This window comes from Piliocolobus tephrosceles, chromosome 17, assembly GCF_002776525.5.
Source record: "Piliocolobus tephrosceles isolate RC106 chromosome 17, ASM277652v3, whole genome shotgun sequence".
NCBI lineage: Eukaryota > Metazoa > Chordata > Mammalia > Primates > Cercopithecidae > Piliocolobus > Piliocolobus tephrosceles.
In genome coordinates, this window is record NC_045450.1 from 4,366,959 (window position 1) to 4,367,811 (window position 853).

At 62.8% G+C, this 853-nt stretch overlaps 1 protein-coding gene across 1 annotated transcript in view; it reads right to left on the reverse strand.

Annotated features, from left to right (window-relative positions):
- CORO7 (coronin 7) overlaps positions 1 to 853 on the reverse strand; it is a 63,966-nt gene that overhangs the window by 5,748 nt on the left and 57,365 nt on the right. The window contains exons 20-21 of the mRNA XM_023225868.1: positions 396 to 500; positions 230 to 315 (exon numbers count right to left, since the gene is read on the reverse strand). Coding sequence (XP_023081636.1) covers positions 230 to 315; positions 396 to 500 — 191 coding nt within the window. The remainder of the gene's footprint in view (positions 1 to 229; positions 316 to 395; positions 501 to 853) is intronic.

Genomic DNA, 853 nt, shown 5'->3' on the forward strand with positions numbered 1-853 from the left:
CCCATCCATCCACCCATCTATCCCCACATTTATTCATCCACCCGTCCATCCATTTGCCCACCTGTCCATCCACCCATCTAACCCACTCATCCAATCATCTACCCACCTACCCAACCATCCCACGAGGGGCAGGAATGGTTTCTGAAAGCCTGACAAATGTATGTGATTGTGGAGAAGGGGGACACAGGTGGCTGCTGAAGCCTGGGGACGGGGATGCCTGAGTCCTCACCTGTCAAAGCCAGACACCAGCAGACAGCGACCATCACACACCCAGACAATGCGGGCTCCGCGTCCCCCCTTGGGCCCTGGACCTTCCTGTTGAGGCACATCACGTGACACCCAGCCAGGACCCCTGAACCAGGTCTGAGGTCACTCCCCAGCCCCTGTGGACTCACTTGCAGGGGCTCAGGGCCACTCCGGGGCCTGTAGATCCGCACACACCCATCCTTGCAGACAGTGGCCAGCTGCTGCCCATCAGGACTCCAGGCCAGGCTGAAGATCTGGGGGCAGGAAGGGACGTGAGAGACGGCCTTGCTTCACTGCTGGCCCCACCCCTCCTCACTGCTCCTGCCTCTCCTCACTGCTGGCCCCCTCTGTCCTCACTGCTGGCCCCACCCCTCCTCACCGCTGGCCCCACCCCTCCTCACCGCTGGCCCCACCCCTCCTCACTGCTGGCCCCACCCCTCCTCACTACTGGTCCAACCTCTCCTCACTGCTGGTCCCACCCCTCCTCACTGCTGGTCCAACCTCTCCTCACTGCTGGTCCTGCCTCTCCTCACTGGGGCCCCCCTCTCCTCATTGCTGTGTCCCCCTTCTCCTCAATGCTGGCCCTGCCCCTCCTCACTGCTCGCGC